General features: G+C 37.8%; 1 protein-coding gene and 1 pseudogene across 2 annotated transcripts in view; one reads left to right on the top strand and one right to left on the bottom strand.

The window, feature by feature from the left end:
• NBEAL1 (neurobeachin like 1) overlaps positions 1-26,555 on the bottom strand; it is a 254,607-nt gene that overhangs the window by 138,343 nt on the left and 89,709 nt on the right. For both annotated transcript variants that reach the window (XM_058300345.2, XM_058300344.2), the window contains exons 9-10: positions 21,221-21,527; positions 19,398-19,504 (exon numbers count right to left, since the gene is read on the bottom strand). In XM_058300345.2, the coding sequence (XP_058156328.1) occupies positions 19,398-19,504; positions 21,221-21,527 (414 nt within the window). The remainder of the gene's footprint in view (positions 1-19,397; positions 19,505-21,220; positions 21,528-26,555) is intronic.
• On the top strand, positions 8,008-8,765 carry LOC139439342 (SIN3-HDAC complex-associated factor pseudogene; annotated as a pseudogene).

The following is a 26,555-nucleotide window of genomic DNA, read 5'->3' on the forward strand; positions in this document are numbered from 1 at the left end:
TATGCTCTTATATGCCTTTAATGTATTTTTAATCTCATCCATCATGTCTTTCATTCTGTCTTTTACTTTTCTTTGCAGTCTTTCAAATCGTTCTTTATGCTCACCAAGTGTCTTTAATATCCTTTACCTCTTTAATCATATTTTCTTTAAATTACTTGAATTGATTTAGGAGAGTTGTGATTATCATCTTTTTTTAAAAAATTTCTCTCTCTCTTTTTTTTAATCCCCCCTGCCGCTGTCTGCTCTCTGTGTCCATTCACAGTGTGTTCTTCTGTGTCTGCTTCTATTCTTGTCAGGGCCTGGGAATCTGTTTCTCTTTTTGTTGCATCATCTTGTTACATCAGCTTTCCATGTGTGCCGCGCCACTCCTGGGCAGCCTGGACTTCCTTTCATGCTGGGTGGCTCTCCTTACCAGGCTCATTCCTGATGCATGGGGCTCCCCTACACGAGGGACACCCCTGAGTGACACAGCACTCCTTGCGTGCATTAGCACTGCATGTGGGCCAGCTCTACAGGGTCAGAAGGCCCTGGGTTTGAACCGCAGATGTCCTACGTGGTAGGTGGACACTCTATCCATTTAGCCAAGTCTGCTTCCCTTATTGTCTTAAATAATTAATCTCTCCAGGATATTTGGTTTGTTCCATTGGCTGGGCCATCTCCTTCTGCTTTCTAGCATGGCTTGAAATTTTTTGCTGATATCTAGGCATCTGATTATGTAGGTGAATTTACTCTGATGGCCAATTTCTCTCTCTTCCCTAATGCTTTGTTGTTGTTGTTTTCCTGCAGTTCTTCTCTGATATTTGGTTCAACTTATTCTCAGTCTATAAAATATCCCAGCTTAAGTTCTAAAATCGGGCAAGGGACTTACTAATGGGGTGCAGATTTTCTCCCAGGAGTTAGGATCAAAACCAGTTTTTATACATGCAATTTCCAGATCAGCCAGCGGATGGTGCTAGTCAGTGCACCTTTCCACAGAAATGTTTCAGTCACAGCTTTCCTGTGTTTTGGTCTGGCCAGAGTTGAGATTCAAAGCTGGCTTTGTTGGCTGAATTCACTTAAGAAAAGCCTCCTGACTCCCTGTCCCTTTTCCCTTGAAACAGCTAAAGGGAGGAAGATGTCTATTCCCCTCTCATTCAGCTGCAGTGAGACACTGAGATTTTACCTCAGCTTAGTATCTTTTGGGTGGGGAAGGGAAGTCCTTCCGGGCACCATGGTAACTCACATTTGTTTCCAGTCCTTCGTCTCTCTGTCCCTCACACTCCTGGGTGTTGTATAGCACTATCCTGGTCTGTTGACCACCAAAGCAGGTCCCTCAGATAGCTTTCAGCTCTTTCTCCATTGCTTTTGTAAGAGAGTTGAGCCCTGCCTGCCTATTCTGACGTCATCTTCCCACAATCCTCAACAGTACACTTTAGATGGTCTGTATGTTTTATGAACACATTTCAATAAAATGGATTATTAAAAAAAAAAAGAAAAGAAGTAAAGACCTCTGGCAAAGTTAACCATTTGGGTAATTACAAACTCCAGTACCACTGTACTATATTTTTCGGTATGTAACTCCACATCTTATTTCTGTCAGGTGCTAAAATGCAAATGCATAAAAAGTAATGATAAATCTATAGTTTTGAACATACAATGTCCGAAAACATAATTTATAACAAGTACAAAAAAAGGTGGGGAGTTGGAGAGGTATAGGAACAAAGCATGCATATGGTAATGAAGTCAATTAGATATCAAATTCAATATAATTTTTATGTATTTAGGATGTGATATTTTAACACCACAGTAACCACAAGGAAAATATATGAAAATTATCCAAGATAGAAATGAGAAGGGATTCAATATGGTATAAGAGAAACTATCAAATAAATATGAGAGTAGGCATTAACAGAAGAATTGAGGGGCAAAGAAGTGTAAGATTAACAAATACTAAGTATCAAATGGCAGAAAAAAGGCTTGCGTTATCAGTAGTGACTTTATATGTAAATGGATTAAACTCTCCAGTCAAAAGGATGAGATTGGCAGAAGGGATAAAAAACCATGACCCAGCAATATGTGGTTTATAAGTGACTCATCTTAAATTCAAAGACATAAAATGTTCAAAAGAACAATGAAGGAAAATAATATATATACTATACAGATGATAACTAAAAGAGAGCTCGGATACCTATACTAATATCAGATAAAATAGACATCAGGTGAAAAACAGTTACAAAGGACAAAGGTGGTCATTATATACTGATAAAGGGGTCAATTAAAAAAGACAGGGAAGAGGATTTGGCTCAACAGATTGAGTGCCCACCTACCACATGGAAGGTGCAGGGTTTAAACCCAGGGCCTCCTGACCTGTGCAGGGAGTTGGACCACACACAGGGCTGATTCATGCAAGGAGTGCCGTGCCATGCAGGGGAGTCCCACAGGCAAGGAGTGTGCCCTGTAAGGAGAGCCACCCCATGCAAAAAAAGTGCAGCCTGCCCAGGAGTGGTGCTGCACACACAGAGAGCTGAGACAGCAAGATGACGCAACAAAAAGAGACTCAGATTCCTGGTACCACTGACAAGAATGCAAGCAGACATGGAAGAACACACTGCGAATGGACAGAGAGAGCAGACAACTTGGGGGGGGGGGGCGGAGGAGGAGGGGAAAGAGATAAATAAAAAATAAATCTTAAAAAAAAAAAGAAAAGACAACATAACAATTACAAATATATACACACCTAACAGCAGAGCCCCAAAATACACAAAGAAATACTGGCAGAATTGAAGGGAGAAATCAATGGTCCTATGTTAATAAATAGGAGACACTTAACATTAAAAAATGTCTTTCATTAATTTTACATTAAAGAGATTTCAAATCAGAGACCTAAATCAAAACTGGAAGAACTCGAACAACAAATGCAAACTATACCCACAGTGAGCAGAAAGGAAGGAAATAACAAAGATTAAAAAAGAAATAAATGAAATAGAGAATAAAAAATAGAGAGAATAAAGGAAACAAAAGGCTGTTTTTCTTAAAAGATAAATAAAATTGACACACCTTTACCTAGACCGAAGAAAAAGGATACAAATAACTAAAATAAAAAACAGAAAGGGGGACAATACTACTGATCCCACTGAAATAAAAAGGACTACAAGAGGATACTATAAAGAACTGTATGCCAAACAATTAGACAACCTCGATGAAATGAGTTAATTCCTAGAAATACACAAACTGTGTACACTGGCTCAAAGAAAAATAGGAGGGAACCAGATGTGGCTCAGGTGATAGGGCCTCCACCTACAATATGCGAGGACCTGGGTTCAATCCTTGGGGCCTACTGGTGAAAAAGAAGAGAAAGCAGGTCTGCATGGTTAAGAAGTGCCCGGGTGGCAAGCTGAGAGCCCGCGCAGCAAGCCGTGTGCCCACACAAGTGCCTGCATGGCAAGTTGAGTGCCTGCGCGGTGAGCCAGTGCCCATGCAAGTGAGTCATGCAGCAAGATGATGACACAACAAAAGAGAGACAAAGGAGAGAGTCAAAGCAAAATGTAGCAGAGACCAGGAACTGAGGTTGCACAATTGACAGAGAACCTCTCTCTACATCACAGGTCCCCAGGATCAAATCCCAGTAAATCCTACAGGAGAAAGACGAGAAGAGAAGACAAAAAAGAGAAATATATACAGAAGATCACACAGTGAATGTACACAGACAGCAAAAACTGCAGGGCAGGGGAGAGGGTAGGGAAGGGAAAAAAAAGAGAAATAGGAGATCTCAACAGATCAATAACAAGTAAAGTGATAGAACCAGTACTCAAATAGCTTCCAACAAAGAAAAGCCCAGGACTAGATAGCTTCACAGGGAAATCATACTAAACATTCCAAGAAGAATTAGCATCAATCTCCTCAAATTCTTCCAAAGTACTGCAGAGGAAGGAACATTCTAATTCATTCTAGGAAGCCAACAAAAGTGGAGTTACATACTAAAAAAAATACAATACAATGATACTGGAATTTATAATTACCATTACGGTTACATTCGCTGGAGGTCTTTATTTCTTTATGCCTCTTCAATTCACTGTTTACTCTCCTTTCCTTTCAATCAGAATTCATTTAAGCACTGCTTGCAGGGCAGATCAAAAGGTGATGAATTCTCTTAGCTTCTGTTTATCTGTAATGTCTTAATCTCTAATTTAGGAAAGATAGTTTCACCAAATATAAAATGCTTGGAAGGCAATTGTTACCTTTCAGAACTTTAAATATTTCTTCCCACTGCCTTCTTGCCCCTATGGTTTCTGATAAGAAACTGGCATTTATTCTTACTGGGGTACCCTTTTAAATAATACATTGTTTATCTCTCGCAGCTTTCAGAACTCTTTGCTAGTTCTTGGATTTTGACAGTTTGACTGTGTCTGGACACGGTTCTTTCAAGTTTATCCTCTTTGGGGTTTGTTGGGCTTTTTAAATGTGCATATTCATATCTGTTGTTAAATTGGGGGACTTTTCTGCTATTACATCTTTGAATATTTTTTCTGCCCCATCTCTTTTTCTTCTCCTCTGGGAATCCCATAATGCATATACTGATATGCTTGATGGTGTCCCCAAAGGTCTCTTAGGCCCTGTTAACTTTTTTGATTTTTTCATTTCTTTTCTCTTTCTGCTCCTCAGCCTGAATCATTTCAATTGACTTGTCTTTCAAGTTTACTGATTCTTCTGCAAATGCCAACCTACTGTTGAAACCATTCTGTAAATTTTTCATTTTTTGAGAAATTCAGTTTTTATTTATTGAGAAATTAATTTATTCATGATGCAAATTTCATTAAAAATGAAAATTTCAATTATTGAAAAATTCAATACCTATAGTTTTCAGTTATTAATATTACAGTCTTCAACTTCAGTATTTGTTTGGTTCCTTTTAAAAGTTCATCTCTTTATTATTTAGATTCTTATATTGTTCATCCATTATATTCCTGATATCCCTTAGTTCTTTCTCCACATATTCCTTTATCTTCTTGAGCATACTAAAAAGCAATTTTTTAAGTGTTTGTTCAGTATGTCCAAAGTCAGGACTTCTTCATTGATGGTTTCTTAATTTATCTTGTTCATTGGCATGGCCATCATTTCTCCTTTTTTGTTTCTCTTGTAATCTATTTCTGCACACTGTACATTTTAGTATTTAATGTGTTAACTGAGATGTCCTCCCTGAGCCATCTGTTCCCTAATTTTGTATCTAACTACTAACATGACAGAGATTTCCATGAGTGCCACACGCTAACAAAAAAAGCAAATGGAAAAACAAACCTTTCCCATTGTTTGCAAATTGACTGTGTTAGCTGGTGCTCTCCTTCAGAGTTTAGCCCTTGTTTTAGTTTTCTAGGCTGCTTAAAGCAGACACCATGAAATGGGTTGGCTTAATCAATGTGAATTCATTAGCTTACAGTTTGAGGCTAAGAAAATATACAAACCAAGGCATCATCAAGGCAATGCTTTTCCCCTAAGACTGGCAGCTAGCAATTCTTGGCTCCTCTGCTACATGACTGTGTGTGCTGGTCTCTCCCTTCTCTTCTGGGTTTATTTGCTTTCAGAGTCTTGATTCTGCTACTTTGTCTGTCTCTCATGGTCTCTCTCTAACAGAATCAAGTAATAGGATTAAGTCCCACCCTGAATGAGATGGTGACACCTTAATTGAAGTAACCTCATCAAAAGATCCTACTTACAATGGATTCACACACACTGGAATGGATTAGATTTAATGGATTTGAAACTGTACTTACAGTTTCAAACCACCACAGTCCACCCTTGTGGACCCCAAAAAGACATTCTTTATAAATGCACAAGATATTCATTCAAGAGAGATCTCCAACAGAAACAAGAAATTTGGGGGTTATTGGCTTATAAATTATATCTAAAGTCATGCATATAGATTATCTAAAAGATAAGCAAATTAAGAAAAATAAGGTGGGGAGGGGGGCAAAGATCAAAAAGGAAATGCCAGCATTTAAGAGGGGGGTTTAGAAAGTTTTCCTCCAAAAAGACTAAAGAGTGGCCATAGTAGTATGGAGAAAAGCAGATATGTTGACATTTCAGAAACAAGAATTTTAAAAATGTTTCAAGAAAGAAGTGATCAACAGTAACAAACAGAAAATGCCAGCTAAGATACAAGTTGGATAGTGTTCATGTGACTTGGAAACTAAAAGTTTTTCAGTGACCTTGATTAAAAACAGCTCCAATGAAGATTCAGAGGCAGAAACCAGACATAGTTTGAAATAAATGGAACTCTACCAAAGTCAATGTTACCTCTCAAAGTTCTCCAAATTCCCAAATTATTTCTACCATACTTTACTCCTGTAGTTACAATTTACCACACTTAAGAAATGGGTTGGCTTAATTAACCCTAATTGAGGAAGAAAATCTCTCAACTAGGTCACATTAGTTGTGTGACAAGCCCCAGGTATTTTAAAAGGACCTTTTATTGAGGCCACAAATGGAGGAATTTGTGCCAACATGAGGAAAAGGAGAGAAAAAAACAGGCAACCTGGATTTCACTTTGGAACAAAGGACAAAAAGGCAATCAGGCTAAACAGTGTCAGCCAGAGTCTGCTTCTGGAGTGTTTGTGTATTCTCCTTTACCTTTGTTTTTTCCTTCTGTGTCTAATGTACAGATTTTCCAGGGTACACACAGTTCTTACGGCAGTAATTTTATAATCAAAGATTTACTACTAAAGCAAAGTTCAAATAACCAGCATCCCAAAATATCAAAAACATTGTATATAAAATATGTAAGAAATAAAACTATACATGAATTTTTAAAAAGGGGGGGGAATGCTTAAGTTAAAAAGGCTTTATTAATGCTTTTTAATATGTATCAAAAATTAATTAAAAACTCATGAGATTTTTAAAAAAGGAAAAAAAGGCTATAATGTTGAGATTGCCAATCTCCTAATGTGGCTTGAATTATTTTTTCTATTTCTTTACACTTTGTTAATCAAATGCTTTCTTTGCAAAATTGTGCTTATGTGAGCTAACATGTTTTTTTCTTAAATGAAAGTCAGAATGTGATACCAGCCACTTATAAAATCATTAACTTCTCCCTTTGTTCTTTAGCTCCTTAGTATGTATTTGATGCGGTTTTCCATATAGACTGTACTTTATATCACATTTTTGCATTGAAATACTGTTTTGCTAAAAAAATAGTCTTGCCTTGTGCAAAAATTGCCTGCAAATATATTAATAAGGTTTCTACAAGACTGCATTAATTTCTTCAGTTTTTGAAGAACTGCAGAAGGGATAACACTGATACACTGGAAAAGCTACCTAGTATTTGATTGCTTCAGGAATGTTTTAATTTCATGTGTTTGATATGGCTTACAATTATCTGAAAAGATGTATTAATGCATTATATTGATATTATCCAGCTTAATGCTGGATCTTAATTTTTTATTAATAGAAACACTAGGGAAATATATCCAATTTCCATCCATAAGAAAGAATTTTGAAACTAATATATTAGTTTCAAAAAACTAATATATGTACTTGTATATTGGGGAATTAATACACTATTAATACACTACTATATTTTTTATTTTTTATATATGTTATTATTTTAATAATCATAAAAATCATTACTTGACCTTGACAGGGCCAAATTAGATAAGATTTTTCATAATTAAGACCAAAATTCATGTCTGAAAAAATACTGGGAAAAAAACCACAAAATTATCATTTTGGACAATAAATAAGTGTAAGTAAAAGTTAAGAACAAAGCCTTGAAGTCACACAGAAACCCTGGCTCTGCCATTTTAATTACTTAATCTGAGAAGCAGACATTATGAGGATAACATGTGCTGTGTGTTCTAAAATATAAAACACCTAATACAGTGCACCCCATATATAGTGAGCAGTTAATAAATTCTAATTGACAGAATTTTAGGGGATTTTTTTTCTTTCTTGTATCAATTAAAAAAAATTTCTACAAAAACATGTTTTAAAAATATGCATGTATTCGACAAGGCAGTTGAGGAGGGAGCAACTAGAATGGGGCTGGCCTGGCATGCATGCCACACCCTGGAAATGTTACTGCATGTGGAATGGCTGCTTTTGGAAGACTACTGCCCACAAGAAAAGTTGTTTAGTTTTCACATGCCAAAGATGTACCAAAGTACAAAAAGCTATTCTATTTGCAGGGCTAAGTCCTCCAGTTCTCAATTCACTGACAGTAAACACTATGAAGAGGGCTTTCAGAGCTGTTTTGGGTTGTATGAGACTTGTTGAAGGAGAGATCTGCCATGCCTCTGCCCTGCTTGTAAAAAGATGGAAGAAGGTGCCAGAAGGAAATTTTTTTTAAAAAGTGGAACCATATGGTAGACAGATGCAAAGTCAGTACCCAGTAAAGAATACATTGAAGTCAAAGAAAGTGAAAACTCTATCTGGAAAAAGGATAAAAAACAACCAGATCAGTAAACTACAGAAAGAATGTAAATGTCACAATTCTGATGCTCACAATGCCACCTCAAATGCCTCCCCATTCCTATTTCCTTGTTACAGTAACCAGTCAGATGATGACTCTGATAGAGATGGCCTCTGGCTCTAACAGAACACCAGTCTTTTCCTGTTTAGATCTCACACATAGGAAAACAAAGAAAAAATGCTGTGGGATTATGTATAAAGGCAATTTGGGGGAAGTCCTCATTGACAAACACCTATTCAAGCCTTGCTCCAGCAATAAGCAAGCAGCTGCAGAGAAGCCAGAGGAGCAAGGGCCAGAACCTCTACCCATCTGCACTCAAGAGTAGTGACTGGGTTTATGTAGATGAGGAACAGCAAACAACAAAGCAACAAAACGACTCTATTTTTAAGTTGGAACTTGCTATTCTGCCAATTTCTAGAATGGTTTTCAATGAGTTTTTTCCTCCCAGTTCCACAAACTCTGTAGTCAGTGCTAGCTAATTAAAAGAAAAACAGAAGTGTACATAATATTTAAGATATTGAATATGTCATAGGAAAGCTGAATGCTGCTGAAATGGGCTCTTTTAAGTCTTTTTAAAAATCCCCTTCTCATGAATGAAATTAGGGGACTTCCAGAGGATAGAGATAGGATTTGCTATATGATAAATCATATGTAGTTTTAATCTTTTCTGTTTTGGAAAGCAGTTGTCAGGACATTTTTTAAGATAGTGGGCTATAGCTGTTTTGTCTTGTGATAGCACACTGTCATAACTCAATAACATGGACTTGTCTCTAGAGATATTTGTTAATAATTGTCAAATACTAAGGTCTTATCAAGGGTTCTGATGGTTCAAACCTATACTACTGAAATAGTAATGAGGAGAGACTAAGCTTTCTGTTGCAAATATCTTGAATGAGAAAGTAATTACGAAATACACAAAGAGGTACCTTGGATGTATAAGCTGCATCCTTTCTCTATATTAAAACTTGATAAAGATTTTAATTTATATAAAACTTCTAAAGTAGAATCAAAGCTTCTCTTGAGGAAATGGCAAGGCTTCAGGATCAGCATTCCTATATGAAGAGTATCAAAGTATTACCACATGGTAGAGAACACACACTATTAAAAATCTTAAACTATCTGAAAAATAAAGCATGGAAGTTGTCTTGATGGCCCAAAAACAAAGTTTTCACTTTTTGGGGCATATTTCTTAGAAAGTTTACCAAATGTGTATATAGTTTTCTGTTGTTTGTGTTATATGAACTATTGATGACTTCACTGAAGATCTGCACAATTCACTTGAAGTTCTGGATTACTTCAGTTGTCCTTTGTGAGGTTTTCTCTCTGTAGAGTGGGTATTTGACAAACCTTCTAGGTTTGTTTTTTTTTCTCTTTCATTATTTTAAGTAAAATTCTACTAGGAAAAAAGAGGTCAGGATTAATGCTGAGTGGATTGGTTTTCAGTCAGGCTTCTTGAATGGAGAGATGTTAGGTGATTTTAAAAATTCTGAACATGGAGCTCTTCAATTCTAAAATCTCCATTCAAAGACATTCACTTGAGGAAGAACCAGCAAGATGGCAGTGGAATAAAGAGCTCCTAGAGTCAGTTCCTGGTAGAGGACAGTTAATAAACAACCAGAGCTATCTAGAGCTAGCTGAAGCACCTGTTTGGGGGCTCCAGGAGGCCAGAAGAGTATCCTGCAACATACTTGAAGGAATGGAAGGAGGAGACTGCCCATCTGTAGAAAAGATTTGTAAGCAGAGTGCTCCACACCATGGAGGCCAGTGCCGATCCTCCACTGGAGGGATAAGCCACCTCAGAACTGATCTGCAGATGGAATTGAAAACTTCACTTCCCAAAACCAGGGGAGGAAGAGACAGTTGGGCACCACCTTGAGCTACTGCTAAGTAAATTCAGCGGCCTAAAATATAATTCTAAGAACAGCTAAAGCTTGAACCTGTCCAAGTCGGAAAGAGACCAGTAGCCGCCATCTTAACTCCATGCCTGGCACAAGGGGAAGCGGGGTGGACTGAAAATCACAGTGCTGGACCGGCTTCTTTCCATACAGATCAGATTGCAGTCTAGTCTAGGCTCCAGCCCTGCCTCTGGCAGGGGGGAAGCTGGGGGGCCCTGTGCCAGCCTCTCTGAGAAACTACAGGCCAAACAATGGAGGCCTGTGATTATTCTACTCTGGTGGATGAGCCGCCCAAGGAGCTATTCTGTGGGTGGAATTAGAAGCTCCATTTCCCAAAAACAGGGGAGAAGACTGTTGGCCACCAATTTTGGCTACTGATTAGTAGACTCAGCTGGCTAAGGTATAACCCTAGTAACAACTAGGGTATGAATCTGCCCAAGTTGGAAAGAGACCGGTGGCCACCATTTTGACTCTGCACCCAGTATGAGGGGAAGCCAGGCTGATAGGGATAATAGGCATCAGTTTCTTTAACCCAGATCAGCCTGTAGCCATAGCCTAGGCTTCAGTCCTACCTCTGCCAGGGAAGAGGCTGGCAGGCCCTGCACCAGCCTATCCAGGTAACTGTGGATACCTTTGGCTGGCACAGACTGAATAATTGGAAGTCTCCCATGAAAACCACAGTCATATGAATCCATACTGCACAGATTGTTGCCCATACCTGTAGCTTCATTCCCACGCCAGGCAGGGGAGAAAGGGGAGTGAAGCTTCATCAGTCTCTCTGGGCAACAACAATTTAGGCCTGCACAACTTGGATTATTCCACACAGCTGTGACTCTTTCCCTACCCCTGGAAAAGGACAAAGTTGGGAGAACCTTCCTCGATCCTTGGGGCAATGAGGACAACTTGCGCCTCCACAGCTTATAGCACCAACTACAACCTGGGCTCCTACTGCACAAGTGGCAAGGGAGAAAGGGAAGGAAGCCCTAAACTAAAGAGAAAAATTGTACCACAAAAACCATTCTAGAAAGCCAGATGCCAAGACATCAACAAAAAATCACAATCTACAACAAGAAACAGGAAGATATAGCCAAGTTAAAGGATGACAGAAAGGAGTTGAGACAACTAATAATAGATATTCAAACAAATCTCCTTAGTAAATTCAATGAGATGGCTAAAGAGATAAGGATATTAAGATGACACAGGATGAGCACAAAGAATAATTTGAAAGCATACATAGAAAAACAGCAGATCTTATGGGAATGAAAGTTACAATAAATGAAATTAAAAATACATTGAAGGGAAGTGGATGTGGCTTAACTGATAGAGCATCTGCCGACCTTATGGAAGGACCAAGGGTTCGATACCCAGGGCCTCCTGACCCATGTGGTGAGTTGGCCCAAGCACAGTACTGCCACAAGCAAGGAGTCCTGTGCCATGTAGGGGTGCCCCATGTGCAAGGAGTGAGCCCTGCAAGGAGAGTGACCCTGTGTGAAAAAAACACAGCCTGCCCAGGAGTGGTGCCGCACACATGGAGAGCTGATGCAGCAAGATGATGCAACAAAAAGAGACGCAGTTTCCTAGTGCCGCCTGACAATGCAAGCAGACGCAGAAGAACATACAGCAGATGGACACAGAGCAGACAACAGGGGGGAAGGGGAGAGAAATAAATAAATACATAAATCTTTAAAAAAAAACCATTGGAATGATAATAGCAGATTTGAGGAGGCAGAAAAAAGGATTGGTGAGCTTGAAGAAATGGCCCTTGAAAGTGAACATACAGGCGGCGGACTTGGCCCAGTGCTTAGGGCATCTGTCTGCCACATGGGAAGGTCCACGGTTCAAACCCCAGGCCTCCTTGACCTGTGTGGAGCTGGCCCATGCGCAGTACTGATGCATGCAAGGAGTGCCGTGCCATGCAGGGGTGTCCCTGTGTAGGGGAGCCCCACGCACAAGGAGTGCACCCCGGAAGGAGAGCTGCCCAGTGCGAAAGAAAGTGCAGCCTGCCCAGGAATGGTGCCACACACACGGACAGCTGACATAAGATGACACAACAAAAAGAAACACAGATTCCCATGCCGCTGACAACAACAGAAGCGGACAAAGAAGTCGCAGCAAATAGGACAAAGACGTCGCAGCAAACAGACACAGAGAACAGACAACCGGGGTGGGGGGGGGAGGGGAGAGAAATAAATAAATCTTTAAGAAAGAAAGAAAGTGAACATACGAAAGAATAGAAGAAGAAAAGAATGGAAAAAATTGAACAAGGTCTTACGGAACTAAATGACAGCAAAAGGTATGCAAACATACGTGTCATTGGTGTCCCAGAAGGAGAAGAGAAGGGAAAAGGGGCAGAAGAAATATCTGAAGAAATAACAGTAGAAAATTTCCCAACCCTATTCAAGGACATAGATACCCATGTCCAAGAAGCACAACATACTCCATCTGAAAAAATCTGAATAGACAAACTCTGAGACACATACTATCAGAACATCAAATGCCAAACACGGGGAGAGAATTCTGGCACAGCAACAAGAACAACAAGATAAAAGCAATGCATAACATATAAGGGATACCCAATTAGATTAAGTGCTGATTTTTCACTGGAGGCCATGGAGGCAAGAAGAGAGTGGTATGATATATTTTAAGATATTACAAGAGAAAAATTTCACCACAAATCTTATATCAAGCAAGACAGTCTTTCAAAAATGAGGGCGAGATTAGAATATTCGCAGATAAACAGAAACTGAGACAATTTCTAAGCAAGAGACCAGATTTTCAGGAAATACAAAAGCGGGTGCTAGAGTATGAAGGAAGAAGACAGAGGAGAGAGGCCCGGAAGAGAGTCTAGAAATGAGGATGATATCAATAAAAGTAACTAAAAGTGTCCAAAAAGTAGTGAAAATAAAATATGACAGGTAAAACTCAGATAGTCAAGAATAAACTTAACCAGCAATATAAAGCACGTGTATTCAGAAAACTGCAACTCAATGTTAAAAGAAAAAAAAAAAAAGGCCTAAATAACTAGAAGAACTTTCCATGCTCATGGTTTGGAAGACTAAATATCATTAAGATGTCAATTCTACTCAAATTGATATATAGGTTCAATGCAATCCCAATAAAAAGTAACCAGCATTTTTTTTTAAAAAATGAAAACATGATTATCAAATTTATTTGGAGGGGGAAGGGGTCCTGAATAGCCAGAAATATTTTAAAAAGGAAAAGTGAAATCTCATCTCCAGACTTTAAATCATATTACGTAGCTATAATGGTAAAAACAGCATGGTACTGGCATAAAGACAAACACATAGACTAATGGAACTAAACTGATAGTTCAGAAACAGACCCTCACATGTGTGGTCAAGTGATTTTTGACTAGCCTGTCATACCCACACAGTTCGGGCAAAACAGTGCATTCCACAAATAGTGCTGAAAAAACTGGATACTGACAGTCAAAAGAAGAAAAGAAGACTCCTATCTCACACCTTATCCAAAATTTAAAATGGATTAATACAAAAAAAAAAAAAAGGCAAAGAAATTAAAATAAAATAAAAAATAAAATAAAACCAATACTAGGCAAATAGCTCAATAAAACTACCTTTGACAGTTAAATAAATAAATAAAATAAAATAAAATGGATTAAAAACCTAAAAATAAAAGCCAGAACCATAAAGTTTCTAGAAGAAATTGTAGGAAAATAGCTTCAAGTCCTGATGGTAGGTGGTGGATTCTTAAAGGAGATAAGAGGAGTACTGAGATGGACTACTGATGTTCAGCATATGCAGAAGTTTTATATAGTGAGTAACAGCTAGTTTATAAATGGGTATGTGGTTGAAAATGGTAATCTAGATATGTAAATGCCAACTGACAGAATGCTAGAGAATAATCTAGGAACTGAACAGCACTATGGTAAACCAAGAGATGGATGAGAATTGTAGTTGATGGTACAGATGCAAGAGTGTCCTTTGTGAGCTAGAGCAAATGTACATCACTACTGCAGGGTGGTGGGAATGGGAAAAGTACAACTGGAGTGACCTATGGACTGTGGTTAGCAGTAATAATACAATATTCTTGCCAATTGTGCCAAAGATGTACTGTGTTGATAATGGAGCAGTATGGAAATTATCAGCCAAATGCACACTATGGATGTGCTAACAATCAGATGATATTATCTTATCTGTAACAAATGTTCTACCATAGTGTGGTGTTTTGATAGAGGGGTGTTGTTTGGGAATTCTACACAAGTGCATGATTGTTTTATAAGTTTACAGCTTCTGTCATAAAAAATGTATTTAAAAAATAATAATAGGGTGGCTTGGGGCAAAAACACACCAAATATAAGATAAGGACTATAATTAGTAGTAAGATTTTGACAACACTTTCATAATTTGTAACAAACATATCAATGACAATGCAAGATGCTGGTGGAGAGTCAATGTATGGGACCCCTGTATGATGTTATGCATGTTTGCTTTGTAAGCTCACAACTTTTATTACATACTTATTGTTTATGTGTTCATATATAAATGATATAAAGATAATAATAGGGTGATTGAAGGAAAAATATTTTGGTTAGTAGTAATATTTTGACAATGCTCTTTAATCACTGATCAAAAAGGTTTAACAACAATGGAAGGAATTGGTGGTAGGTTGTGTTATGAGAGTCCTGTATGATATTATATGTTTGTTTTGTAAGTTCACAATTACTACTATACACTTATTTTTTATGCATGTTTATGTATGAGTGATATACTTCAATAAATTTAAAAGAAAAAAAAAAAAAAAGACATTCACTTGAATCCAAACCAAAGTACTCTTGTTGCCCGCTTTCTGAAATTTCAGGAAAAAGAAAAAACACCAGTGTAGACGTTTCATAAAGGAGAAACATTTTTGCCTATCTTTTTATAACACGACAGTCTTTTTTAACTAGGGATTGAACACAGTACCCTCGTATGTGGGAAGCCAACACTCAAATCACTGAGCCACATCAGCTCCCTGAGCTAGTTCCTTCATTTGTTTTGCAGGCTGTTTGTGTATGTGTTTGTTTTTTAGGAGGGACCAGGAAATGAACCCAGGACCTTCTACATGGGAAGCAGGCACTCAACATTTGAACCATATCCACCGACTGTTTATTTCTAAAACTGGATTTTTAAAATTGGGTAGTATAAATAACAATAACGAGTGAGCTACTTCTTATAGGGAGCCTACAGTTTTATAGTTCTTAATGTAAACTTAAGGTTCTATATTGGTTCCTTTTGAAAAAACCTACATGCTACATGTCACCAAATAGAGACAACACAGTGAGTTGGGTCAGCTCTTCCATAGCCTTTGAGGTGTATTACAATAGTCCCAGCCATTATCATCTTCCTCCTGAGTTATATTTGAGATGTTTTTTCTGTACGTTTTGACTGCAGCATTGGAATTGGAATATATGATAATATGGACTATCTCTATTTCTGTATTTATTTATTTATTACTAGACCTCAACCATAGTCTGCTTTTCCCCTTTCCACATTTTTTTGCCAGTAGGATGTACTGTATGTAGTCATTAACTTTGTATTAGTATTATCAGAAATCTACAAATCTGTTTTGTACTTTTTATACAGTTGGGTATTTATAATCAATACTTCTACTATGGTATTGAATAAATTTAGTCATATTATAAAATTTAAAACCTATATGCATGTATTTTAAATTTTTCAGCTGCACATTTTTTATTCCAATGTCATAAAGCCTTTGTTAAGTGAAAAATTAATCGAACATTACCCCTCACCAAGTCCTTTCCTCATTTTACTACCTAAATATTTGTCTAAAGCATTCCAATCTTGTCTGAAAGTAAAACAAAAATGGTAAGTGGTATTTATATTTTAGTGAAGATGAAATTTCAACCTGAAAAAAGAGTCTGAGAAACAACTTTCAAGGTAACCCAGAAGTCTAAAATTATTGAGGGAGATAACATAAATGATCATCCAGAGAAATTTAAGAATGCTGGAACAAGTGTCACTTTTCAACAGCATATACAGCTCACCTAATGCCAAGTGAAAATTTGAGTAAAGAGTGAGGGAAGGATTGCTTTTTTGACAAAGAACAATTATTCTCAGTCATCATACACTGTAGATTCTTTTTTAAAAATACTATTAATGCATTGGAAGAAGAGAATACCCAGGACTAGACAAACCCAACGAACCCCTATGAACTAGAAAGAGTTTTCTAAAAAAGTTTAAAAAAACATAACTTCCTCTTTAAATTCAGAAGCTTGTTGAAACAGCTTCTTAACCAGATAACACGTTTAAACCAGTAAGGACAGTGAAAAATCACAGAATTATTTTACAACATTTAACCAAAAAAACTGCTACTGCAGAAAATAATCTTTTAAAACTACATATTCATATTGATAATATGCTACCTTTAATTTACTGACATTTAGGATCATAGCATCAGAATAAAAAAATTGTTGGGAAGAATATTATTAGGGGTGTACAAAGTCTATTCGAAGAGGTCAAATTAGGTATTTCTTACTTTAAATTTCCAGAAAATATTACTGGGTCTATATATTACATTCCTTCACTTATTTGGAAATTATCTTTTAAAATAATAATGTCTTGAGGTTTATTTAGAATTACTGAAAATTTTATAGTATAACACATGAATGACAATAAAAAAACAAATCTATTCTAATAACTTAATTTAGGCATAATCTATAATTTGGTCATAAAGTGGTCATAAGCATAGCCACTACCAACTCCGGCCTAAATTTTGTAATGCCTCCTAACTGGTCTCCCTTCTTTCACACAATAGCCAAAGTAATCTTTTAAAAAATATGCACCACGTCATATCCTTTTCCACTGAAACCTCCCACTACTTTCTTATTGCACTCAATGCAAAAATCACCACAGTCTTTACCATGGTCTATAAGTCCCAATATAATTTAGCCTTTGGCTCCTTCTCTGATTTCATCTCCAGCCACATTAGCCTACTTGCAGCTCCTCAAATATACCAGGTGTGCTCCCACTTCAGGGCTTTTGGTGTTTTCTCTAACTAAAAGTCTGATATCTATGTGGCTTGCTCTCTCATTTTGTATACATATCTGTTCAAATGTACCCTTACTGGAAAGCCTTTCCCTGAATAATAACAGTACAAAGGACATCCAAATATAGTTTACCTAGGTTCACTGTTAACATTCTATCTCAATGATTTATCATTTGCTCACTTTCTCCCCATACATATATATACACATTCACACCCATAGTCACATAACAGCAGTATCTCCTTTTCTGCTAGGAGCATTCTACCCACCCTTACCCAGAGTTAATTTTCTTTATGGCACTGACCATCACCTTCTACTCTCTATATATTTGTTGTCTCAACCTTGCTCAAAATACATGAAAGCAGGTTATACATGTGGACTAGAAAAGTGTCTGACACATAACTGGTGCTCAAAAAATATTAGTTTAATTAAACTATTTACTCATTCAAAGAATCTAATTCAAATATAAAAAAGATTAATTAATGACACTCTATTTGAGTTGGAAGTAACAGGTTTCCACAGAGCAATCATGTGTTTTATCAAATATTTCTTAAAATCAGTAGCACATTTTTATTATTTATTTATTTATTGAGGATATTAAAACACTTATTAATCATTTAAGTCTGGGGAGAGAGAGACAGTCCTCAAGGACATCTGCAATGGCTTCTGAGCCAGAAAACAGACCAGTTTGGGTTTCTGTTGTTGGAGGGTGGGGCCAGGTTTGCTGGTGCCCATGGAGGAAGCACCCAGGCCTCTTACCAGGTTGTCCAGATGTGGGACAAAACGGGAGAGAGGGGTGATGTACAACATCTGGAAATAGGGTCAGACTCTTCCTCACATAAGGGAATGATAGCTCCACTGGCTGACCACCGCTAAAGGTCCTCTTCACACTCTCAGAGAAGTTCCTCAAATGGAAGAGGTGTAGATGGAGGTGGAGCTGCAGTTCCAGGTGGAGGTGGAAGTGGAGATGCAGGCCCAGGTGGAGGTGGAGCTGCAGGTCAAGGTGGATATGGAGCTGCATGTCCAGGTGGAGGTAGAGATGGAGGTCTAGGTGGTCACAGAGGCCCCTGCGGCCCCCAGGGTGTGGGGGGGTAGCCCATATCTCAGCATTGGTGACAGATGGCCTCTCATGTGGCAATCCATGAAGGATAGTCCTGGGAAAGGAAGAGGCTCTCTTGCAGTCATATTGACCATGATCTGATTTTCACAGTGTTTTCTTTTCCTTCATTAGAGGTGTCCTCAAGAGCAAGAGAAAAAGGTGTGTATTCTGGATTCGCTCATCAAATTTCATCTGTATGCTCCCCCAATGTCTTTTTTTTCCCTCTCACTTTATCTTCAGAGAAGCTTTATGTTACAGAAATGTCACATCAAAAATATTTGGAATGGGAGCAGATGTGGCTTATATGGTTGAATGCCTGCTCTCCACCTGGGAGGTCCCCGTATCGTTCCCAGTGCCTCGGTTCCGCGGGTGGGACATGGGGGTCCCCAGGGTGGCTAGCTCCCCGCAGTACCCTTGCATGCCCCGACACTGAGTCCTCCTGCCCTCGAGATCGTGAGGGACACAGTGGGAGCATGCAACAGGTATGTGGGAGTAGCATATTTTTAGGTAACCTGGCGTATGTTTACAGACTGTGGTCAAAGACAGAGTTTCCAGAAAAGTTAAACTGCTTTTCAAAGAACTAAAGGCAAAATCTTGATATGCTCTGACACAAATAGCTTAGCCAAGACATCAAAAGCAACTAATGTCTTCAAGGGCTTCAAAGAAATTACTGACCAAGTATAAAACTTAACTGAAAAATAAAATACTCCATGAACAGAAATACTCATCGTACAAAGAAATTTGCTGCCAGTTTGACAATACTCAAAGTATTTAGACCATCATAAATATAATGTTTGTTCAAATCAAGATAAAACTTGATTACATAATGAAATGCAAACACAATTATATAAATTTACTAATTATAATATGTTCAAATTTGAATCAAAAAGACAAACAACAGCTTCTTAAAATCAAAGACATTAATAATAGAAAAACTACCTTGCAGTTCTGTAGCAATCGTATGAGATGTTCAAAGCAATTACTATTAAGAAAAATGGCCTGAAGAACAGGCCTATCTGTGCAATCTAACATGGCTGTGATGGTATCTAGGAAGAAAAAAAAAAAATTCTCAAGTACAAGTGAAAGATTTGGAATCATACAAAACTTACTCTAATCATATTTTTAATTTAGACTTTGCAAGTGACAAAACAGATGTAAACTGAGAAAACAAAATCTACTTCTTTTTGGGAAGAAAAGTGAACATTTTAATATTATTTAAAATATTTAACTTTTTATATATAATAGTGATGTATATATTTCCCAGAGATGTATTTAATTGTTCTCCTATTATAAGGCTCTAGTTAGTGTAAGGCAATCCAACTGTGGTACCGAAGTTGTTATTAATAAGCAATACCTAGTCAGGTTTAACAACACATTCTCATTTATATACTATTAGATTAACTCCATCAGAAATCAAGGGACACCCAGCATGGGCAATATATAGTCCTAACAAAAAAAGGTCATTTAATATGGACTCAAAATTTATAATTTACTACAAGAAATTATAAAATATAACACACAAAATAATAAAAACTATATAAGCTAAACCTTATTTACCTACAGAAGCAATGATTCAATGGAGCAAGTTCCACTAAAATTTAATGTCCAGTATTTTAAAACTGGAAACAATATGCACATACACAAACACACACAAACATATAAAAACATTTTTTCAGAGTCTCTAGAAGCTACACAGAAAACCATAAGCTTGGTTATATATTTGGGTGGTAGGATATTAAATACTTTTATTTTCTTGTTACTTATCAGAAGTTTCTAATTTAGCTGTAATAAAAATACTTATTTTGGGAAGCAGATGTGGCTCAACTGATAAGACCGTCCCTACCAGGGTTCAATATCCAGGGCCTCCTGGCCTGTGGGGTCAGCTGGCCCACACTCAGTGCTGCCGTGCGCAAGGAGGGCTGTGCCACACAGGGGTGCCCCCGTGTAGGGGTGCCCCACGTGCAAGGAGTGCACTCTGTAAAGAGAGTCACCCCGTGCCATAAAAGCGCAGCCGGCCCATGAGTGGCACTGCACACATGGAGAGCTGACGCAACAAAAAAGAGACACAGATTCCTGGTACCACCTGACAAGAATGCAAACGGACACAGAAGAACACACAGCGAATGGACACAGAGAGCTGACAACCGGTGGAGGGGGGGAGAAACTTTAAAAATAAATAAATCTTTAAAAAAATAAAAATATTTACTTGCATAACAATAAATTATCAGTGAATAATTTCTGGATCTACCATTCCAATGGGAATACAGTGAGAAATCATATATATTGGTGAAGAAGCTTGCATAGTCGACATAGATACATAAGCACAAAATAACACAAAACAATCAACACAAAAACAGAAAAAAACAGAAAAAATCACAGAGGCCGAGAAGAAAAAAAAGAAAAAAAGACTCTCTAGGGAAAGATGGATATTGGAGTGACCTCTTCAGAGATATTATACAGGTACATACAAAGTTGATTTGTAGGTTAAAAACTACAAATGGCACTTTCTGAAAAAATATTTTTCCTAGAATTTCAAAATCAGAGCAAACTTCCTTTTTAACACTGATATTTCTAATGGATTATACTTTCAAAAAATATATGCAGAGGTTCATTTTTGTCATTGTTAAGCCAAAGATGCTATAGATGAACAAATGAATTCTATATTATTATGAAGTCAAATTCAAAAGTCACAATATCTGAATTAAATAATATGCAGGTTAAAATAACAGACCGAGAGAAAACTGTATTTATGTAATACTTACTCAGCATTTTGACCTGTAGAGCTATGAACTGGCTTTCCCACTGTCTGGACCTCTTTTGATTAGGTAAAGCTGAATGATCTGAATTCATTAATTTAAAGTAGTTTTCCAAAATACTGCTGGTTTCCACTTGGCGCTGGTCAGAGCTGCTAGTCAAAAGGATATGTACCACTTCTGTAAGGCACTTCAGAGTTAGTTCTACTTTTCTACCCACTTCTTCAGGATCTCCATCTTCCCAGGACTCACAATCTGCCAAAACTCGCATAAGAACTTCCATGGTGGCTGGAGAAATTGCTTGCAAAGCATTTCTCTGAAACATTAGACAATAAAAATAAAACTCAAACCTAACTGAAATTCTGTATGTTTGGAACAACAAAGAGAATTTAATAATTCTGCAGATAATTTTTTCTTTTAATGAATCAAAATACATTTTAAACAAATACTCTGGCAAATACTCACGTGTATTACACATATAAATCTCTTCCTCAATACTAACAGAACTCTGATTTTACTGAGGGTAGGCATCTGCCCACATAGAAAACTTGTTTTCTAGGATTTCTTGCTGTTAGGGGTACCCATGTGACAAAATCTCTGGTCTTTTCTACAGTGTCAGTTTTTCAGTGCCTCCTTAAAAAATAGTCGGCACATGTTTGTTTCCTTCTTTACCTCTCCATTCTTCTGTGTGCCCAAAATGCACACATCATGACCAGAACTCTAGAAGCTACTTTGTAAAAATGAAGTATCTTAGTGAAGATGAAAGACTGATATTCAGAGGGAACTGAGTCCCTGAAGATCCTAGAGCAATTGCTTATTTTGCTATTTTTGCTGTAATGAGAAATAAACTCCTAATTAAAAATATTATAATTTTTGCATTACTGCTACTTATAGGAGATACTAAATTTAACTGATACAATTGTGATTTAATGAGTTCTTACAAGGGCAAGTACTTTAAAAAAAAAAAAAAGATTTATTTATACCACCCCCTCGGTTCCCAAAGTCCCCTGCCCCCACTCCCCATTGTTTCCCGCTCACTGTCTGCTCTGTGTCCATTCCCTATGTGTTCTTCTGTGTCACCTTGTTTTCTCTTTAGGCGGGACGGGCAACCAATCCCGGGACCTTTCAGAGTGGGAGAGAGGTGCTCAGTCTCTTGCACCACCTCAGCTCCCTGGTCTGCCGCGTCTCTTATTGCTTCTGTGTCTCTTTTTGTTGTGTCATCTTGCTGCACCAGCTCTCACCATGGGCCAGCACTCCTGTGTGGGCCAGCGCTCCTGCACAGGTCAACACTCCACATGGGCGAGCAGCCCACGTGGGCCAGCTCTCCCCTCCAGCCAGCTCAACACAGTGGCCAGTTTGCGGTCACCAGTAGGCCCTGGGAATCAAACCCTGGACAATAAGCTATATGGTAGATGGGAGCCCAATTGCTTGAGCGACATCTGCTTCCCAGGGCAGGTACTTTGTTACGTGCTTTACATGTATTATGTATCATTTGGACCTTACAACTATGCTCTAAGTGTTACTATTTCCATATAATAAAAAAAGGAACTAAAATGCATGTAAATATTTTATCCAAGGTCATACAATTAGACATAGGATATAGGATTCAAATTAAGGACAGCATGGCTCCAAAGCACTTGCTCTTAACATAACACAAAAAGAGAATTTCTTCCATTATACTAACAGATCTAAAGAACCGAAATGTCAATAGGAAGCCCAGATACAATTTGGGAAGGGAGGCCAGTCACTGAACTTCAATATTATGCTCTTTAATGACAAGGCCATTCTTATGCCTGTAGATATTCAATTCATCTAAATACCTTTGATGCTATATTCAATAAGCAACCTTCTGCCTTCCATATAAATCTAACTATAGCTATGATCTGATCAAGGGTTCTGAGTATTTTCAGTGCATAATATAAATTGGTCTTCTAATATTTGCTTAATTTTCAAGTGAGTTTTAATTACTGGAGGCTCTCAGAGCTTGATTACACCTAGGCACTAACAAGAACAAATCTCTGTGTGTTCAAAAATAGATTGGGAAAAGCAGATGTGGCTCAACCAGCTGAGCACCAGCCTACCACACGGGAGGTCCCCAGTTTGGGTTCCAGTGCCTCCTAAGGAAGACAAGCAGATACCACAAGCCAGCAGATGCCACAGCCTACGGGGAGTGGATGTGGCTCAGTCATTGGGCATTTGCCTCCCATGTAGAAGGTCCCAGGATTGGTTCCCGGTTCCTCCTGGAGAAGGCGAGTACAACAATGAGTAGACAGACAAGAAAACCATGGCTGGGGTCGGGGGAAGGATTAAAAAAATAAAGCAAATACAACTTTAAAAAAATATATTGGGATACAACCAGCTTTTCCATTAGTCAACAATGCCATTTCCAATTTCATTCACTTATTCTCAGTAGCAGATAAATGATGAAAATAAGGTAGATGCTGGAGGGGGGTGGGTGGGGAGAGAGAAATAAATAAAAAATAAATCTTAAAAAAAAAAAAACCTTCCTTAGAAGAAGGGTATCAACCAATAAAGGAAGATGACTGAGTAAACTGAAGCTGAAAAATAAAATTCTGGTTGCCACCCTTCTCACTTCAAGGAGACTCATCTTCCACCAGGGTGAAAAGGAGAAGGCAAGGTAGCACAGCAAAAAAGCCAAGTAGGAATTCTGGCCAGGAAGAGATAGGGTAGGAAAACAAAATAGGAGAAAATTTCAAAAGGGATCTGGGGGAAATGGACTTGGCCCAGTGGTTAGGGCGTCCGTCTACCACATGGGAGGTCCCCGGTTCAAACCCTGGGCCTCCTTGACCCGTGTGGAGCTGGCCCATGCACAGTGCTGATGTGCGCAAGGAGTGCCCTGCCACGCAGGGATGTCCCCTACGTAGGGGAGCCCCATGCGCAAGGAGTGCGCCCCATAAGGAGAGCCGCCCAGCGCAAAAGAAAGTGCAGCCTGCCCAGGAATGGCGCCGCCCACGCTTCCCGTGCTGCTGACGACAACAGAAGCGGACAAAGAAACAAGATGCAGCAAATATAGACACAGAGAACAGACAACCAGGGGAGGGGGGAATTAAATAAATAAATAAAACAAAAACATAAAAGGGATCTGGAAGCTAATAGGATTAAGATAAGAAGGAATAAAAACAATAAAAAAGAATGCCCATCAAACACAAGGGCTATCCTCTGAAAACAAAAACAGAGCAAAGACAGGAAAGAAAGCAGAATATCAGAAGGACCCCCCAGATAGGAAACTCTTAATCTCAGGATGTAATTCTTAATTAATACCAAAAAATTAGGTACATTAAATAAAAAATGAGTGACTAAATTTACCAAGCTATCTGGTTTATGAAGTTCACTTGAAATATAAAGATTAAACTTAAACCAAAAATAGCAGATAAATTACATAATCAGCAATTCCCTACTGCTGTAAGATTAAGAGGCTCTTGAACTCAAAAAAATATCTAAGTACTAACCTCTCTAATGTCTTAGTAAAGATAGACAAGGATTTCTTCCTAATGTACCCAAGGAAAAAGTAATATACTAGTATATTATTGGTATAATTTTAAATATTTTTTAAAAATTTAAGTTTTTAAAAATAGAGGTTTCTAAGGTTTTAAATAAAATAATTTAAATGTAATTTGATATAATAACAGTATATTAAAGTTAATAAGATAATGTTTCATGTGAAAGAAAATGCTAATTTTTTTTTAAAAAGGTAATTTTCACCCTTAATTTGAGAGAGGGAGGGAGGGAGAAAGAAAGAGTGAAAGAAGGAAGGGAAGGAGGAAAGGGAGAGGGATAGAGGGAGGGAGGGAAGAAAGGAGAAAAGAAAGGAGGGAAGGAAGAAAAAATAAAGAAGCAAGTCTTAGTAAAATTAAATTCAAATCACTGAAATCAAAGGTTCTTAACCAGAGGACCACAGAATTCAGGGAATCTGTGGACTTGGATGGAAAAATATTATCTTTATTTCCACTAACTTCTAATCTCAAATTTAGTATTCCCTTCAATGTTATAGATAAGCAAAAAAATCATGGTCTTACTGATACATCTTTTAATTCAGTAGTTATAAAAGGAAGCATATACAACTATATCACAGATTTGTTTTATTAATATTTTGATGACTGTATTTCAATATAGATTATTTCCTTTGTAGTCTTATCCATTTTATTCTAGGCATTCAAAAACATGCTGACAATGGGCTTTATCAGATTGCCAATGGGATTTATGGTACCAAAAAGTGTTAAGAATCTATGGCCTAGCTAAGATGTGCATAAGCATAACCTCTGGGACATTCAGACACTATAGGCAGGGAAGACAGGAGTTTGGCGCCTTAGCAGTGGGCTTTACCTTGGAACTTATGCTCCCCAGTGTGACAGAGTTAGACTCATTTATGGTTTCCCTACACATGGCTCTTCTGCCCCTTCTATCTGAACCTATAGTTAGTACTATACTTGATAGGTTTATGTCCAAGAGACTTAAATCTTGGGGCTTTCCATGTGCCAGTTGGGCTCTGAATCTCAGCAGTTACAATAGCTACTCTCTAGTTCACTGGATTCACCCAGGACAACTAATAAGGAAATGATGATGGACAACAACCATCCCAAGGAACAGAGAGAATCTACAATTGCAAGCAAGATAGTCCTATCCATGTGCCTCATGGGATCTAAGCCCCCTCTCAATTAGAGGCAGAATAGGCATTACTACCCAAGAATCCTCAGGACTGTGGAATGAATGATGGACTAGAGTAGACTTACTGTAAATCTACTGTAGACTTATTGTGATTCTAGCAATGGAAGAACTTTTATCACTGATGTGGAGGCAGTGGCCACTGGAGGTTCTGAAGGAAAAATAGGTATAATATGGAAGCATTTTTGGGACGTTGGAATGGTCCTGAATGATGCTGCAATGGCAGACACCGGCCATTATGTATCTTTTCATAACTCACAAAATAGTGTGGGAGAGAGTTTAAATTATAATGTAAACTATAATTCACACTTAGTGGCAATGCTCCAATATGTGTTCATCAGTTTTAACAAATGTACCATACTAATGAAGGAAGTTGTTAATGTGGGAAAGTGTGGGAGGGGTAGGGAGTGTGGCATATGGGAATTCTTTATGCAACATTTATATAATCTAAGGGTTTTTACAAAAATAAAAATAAAAATTTTTTAAATGGGAGGAAAAAAATAATCTACTGTCCAAACTGTATGTCTTAAGGGCGTATGTGGAATGGTGTCTCTGAATTGTAACACTGTTGCTACATAGTAGCTATACTCAAAGTTTACCACAGACAGCTTTTAAGTTGCCCAACTTTGAAAGAAAAATCATAAATATTTCTAGATTTCTC

Source organism: Dasypus novemcinctus, chromosome 7 (genome assembly GCF_030445035.2).
Source record: "Dasypus novemcinctus isolate mDasNov1 chromosome 7, mDasNov1.1.hap2, whole genome shotgun sequence".
NCBI lineage: Eukaryota > Metazoa > Chordata > Mammalia > Cingulata > Dasypodidae > Dasypus > Dasypus novemcinctus.